The 2,846-nt window shown below is 63.7% G+C and overlaps 1 protein-coding gene across 1 annotated transcript in view; it reads right to left on the reverse strand.

Annotated features, from left to right (window-relative positions):
• CFAP46 (cilia and flagella associated protein 46) overlaps window positions 1-2,846 on the reverse strand; it is a 115,371-nt gene that overhangs the window by 19,886 nt on the left and 92,639 nt on the right. The window contains exons 55-58 of the mRNA XM_004374988.1: window positions 1,905-2,017; window positions 1,396-1,477; window positions 811-947; window positions 654-734 (exon numbers count right to left, since the gene is read on the reverse strand). Coding sequence (XP_004375045.1) covers window positions 654-734; window positions 811-947; window positions 1,396-1,477; window positions 1,905-2,017 — 413 coding nt within the window. The remainder of the gene's footprint in view (window positions 1-653; window positions 735-810; window positions 948-1,395; window positions 1,478-1,904; window positions 2,018-2,846) is intronic.

The raw sequence follows: 2,846 nt of genomic DNA on the forward strand, positions 1-2,846 counted from the left end.
ACCCACCCACTCATTCATTCATTCACTCATGTGTTCACTCACCCACCCACTCATTCATTCATTCACTCATGTGCTCACTAACTCAGTCACTCACCCACCCACTCACTAATTCATTCATTCATTCACTCACTCACTCATTCACACACACTCACCCACCCATTCACTAGGCACACTCCTCAGCTGGGAATTTGTTTTCTTGGTGGATTCCCGGCCACTTCCTGGGTGGCAAAGGAACACAATGGAGTGGCAGTGGGCTGCTCTGGAGGCTGCCCAGTGGCCAGCATGCCACGCCCAGCCCTCACTCATCTGGGGGGCATGGCTCAAGTTCAGGTATCACCTGATACTGTGGGTCCTGAGCTGCTTAAGGAGAACTGGTCAGTGTGGTGACCACTGTGCTCTCCCAGGTGATTGGGCCCGTCCTTGCAAATGGCTGGACCTGTCTCTGCCCCTCGTCAGTGAGTGCTCGGGAGGGCTGGGGGAAGAGGTGGCCGTGGCTCCCAGGACAAGGCCCCCCTCTGGCTGTGAGTTAAGGTCCCGGAATCTCTGTGTGCTCCCCCGGAGAAGGGGGCTTGTCCTGCATGGACAGTCACGGGCTGGTGAGGTGCCAGGTGAGGCTGGATCATGTGGTGATGGCAGGACAAGTGTGATCTCACCTTGGCTGGCCATATCATCGCTGCCCATCTTCTGGAGGAGACGGACCGTTCGCCCCATAGACTTTCCGACCGCCAGCAGATCTAGAGGGGAGAGATCCCTCAGTTGGGCTGTGGGGAGTCTGCCTGGCCCTTCGGTCTGCCCGGGCTTTCCACTCACTGTCCCATAGGACGCTGGCCCGCATGGCATTGTCCTGCAGCAGCGTGGGCCACTGGTTCGCCAGGATGCTCCTGACGCCCACCAGGCTCAGGAGGACGGCAGTCTCGATGGGGCCCTCCAGGGACAGTTGGAGGGCACTGTGGGGGCAGAGTGGGTGCACCAGTGCTAGGGCCCCTCCTGGCCCAGCCCCCACGGCACCAATAGCGAGACTGCATGTTGGACCCACAGCTCTCAGCCCCCCAAGGTGTCACGTGAATAGACGCGGTGTTTTAGAGGGCCGCTCCAGCCATAGGCCGAGCCAGGTGGAAGGGTCGCCATGAGGCCCCACGCATGTCAGTGTGGGGCTCCGAAGCCAGCGTCCTCCCAGCTGCTGTCCTTCTCTGTGCCCTGCACCAGCTCCCCAGCTGGGCTGTGGTCTGCGTGCTGCTGGGCCCCCCAACTCTCAGTCTCCACGACTGTGCCAGCAGCCAGCGCTGCCCTGACCCACCCCGAGGCTCACCACAGAAATACTTGAGCCCAGCCCTTCCCCTTGAAGGGTGCCTCCTGTGGGGTGCAGGGACCCAGCTCGCCCTGCAGAGCCCCCACCTCTTGTTCTCTGCGAGCTCAGACCTCCGCCGCATGCTCTCGAAGGAGTGTACCAAGTCCAGCAGCACCATCACCTGGCACTCTGCACATAGGGTGGCGGCTCTGAGGGTGCGTGCAGTGGGACACAGCACAGCCCGTGCCAGCATGCACCACGGCTGGGGCTCCCCCTGGCACGCCACACGGGAGGGCGTGGGGCCACACAGGGACACCAGTGGGTGTCACGGACCTCTGAACCCCAATGTGAGGTCATGCAGCTCAGGGTGACCAGCGCCCTGGGTTAGAGGGGTGGCCGCTCCCTATGCCGCCACTCAGACTACAGGGACTTTGTGGGGAGGGGTTGTGACCAGCACGTCCCCAAATGCTTCCCCACCCTTCCTGGGGACTCCACGGCCTGGCCTGTTGGGGCGGTCCTCCCCTCTGACCCCTGACCTGGCCGGGGCCTGGCGAGGGAGGGAATCCACCTGGAGAGGGACAGAGGCCTGGAGGGGCTGCTGGAGGTCCCACCTCACCTTGTAAGTTCATGGCAGCCAGCCTTTCCACCAGAATGTGGGACAGGAAGTTCTCCATCCCGTAAAAGAAGAAGCCCTGGCAGCTGCCAAGGAGCTGCTCCCACTCGGCCTGGCTGCGAGGGGGTGCAGGGGGTTGGTCAGGGGGTGCGGGCCAGACGCTGTGGCCTCCACACCCTCTTGTCTGGGAGTCAAAGGAAGTCACAACCGCGACAGCACAGACCACCTGCTGAGTGACGACCCTGGAGCCTAGCTGTCCCTGCAGCCCCCCTCCCGGGGGTGTGGGCACAGGCTGGGGAGGTGGGCTCCAGGCGGAGACCACTGCTTTGTAAGACGCCACTGCTGGCCACTCCCTTCCATGTGCACCAACTGTGTGGATGCAGGCAGGGTGGGCTCCTCGGAGGTGGGACCCCCACCACCTCACTGCCAGTGCTGGTTCTGGAAACTTCCAGGGCCAAGCATGTGAGGCCCTTAGCAGCACCCCACGTGGCACCCACCTCGGCCGGCCCTTGGGCACCCACAGGGAAGAAGGGGCGCCTGAGGACCCTGGGTGCCCTGCCGCAGGGCCTTCTCCCTCCTGGCTGCTCCAGGATGGACACAGGAGGGTCCTGCTGCAGCCTGGCCAGGCCAGCTGCTGGAGGACTTGGGGCCCAGGGGAAGGGGCCATGTGGGGAGCAGCGGGAGAGGTACCAGGGTCAGGAGCAGAGAGCTGAGGTGTGTTCCGGCCCCAGGGGGCTGTGAGCAAGGGGTGTCGTGTGATGTCACACAAGCTGCTGTGTCCAGAGGAGTGGACTAAGGTGGGGCCGGGCCTGGGGAGACTGGGAGGAGGGGGGCTGCATCGGTGGGCAGGGGAGGGCAGGTCAGCAGGGCGGTGGGGGGATGAAGCAGGGTGGGGGTGCGGGACTGAGGGGCTGGTTTGGAATGTTCTGGCCCTGTGGGAAGTGG

This window comes from Trichechus manatus, unplaced genomic scaffold (genome assembly GCF_000243295.1).
Source record: "Trichechus manatus latirostris isolate Lorelei unplaced genomic scaffold, TriManLat1.0 scaffold00031, whole genome shotgun sequence".
NCBI lineage: Eukaryota > Metazoa > Chordata > Mammalia > Sirenia > Trichechidae > Trichechus > Trichechus manatus.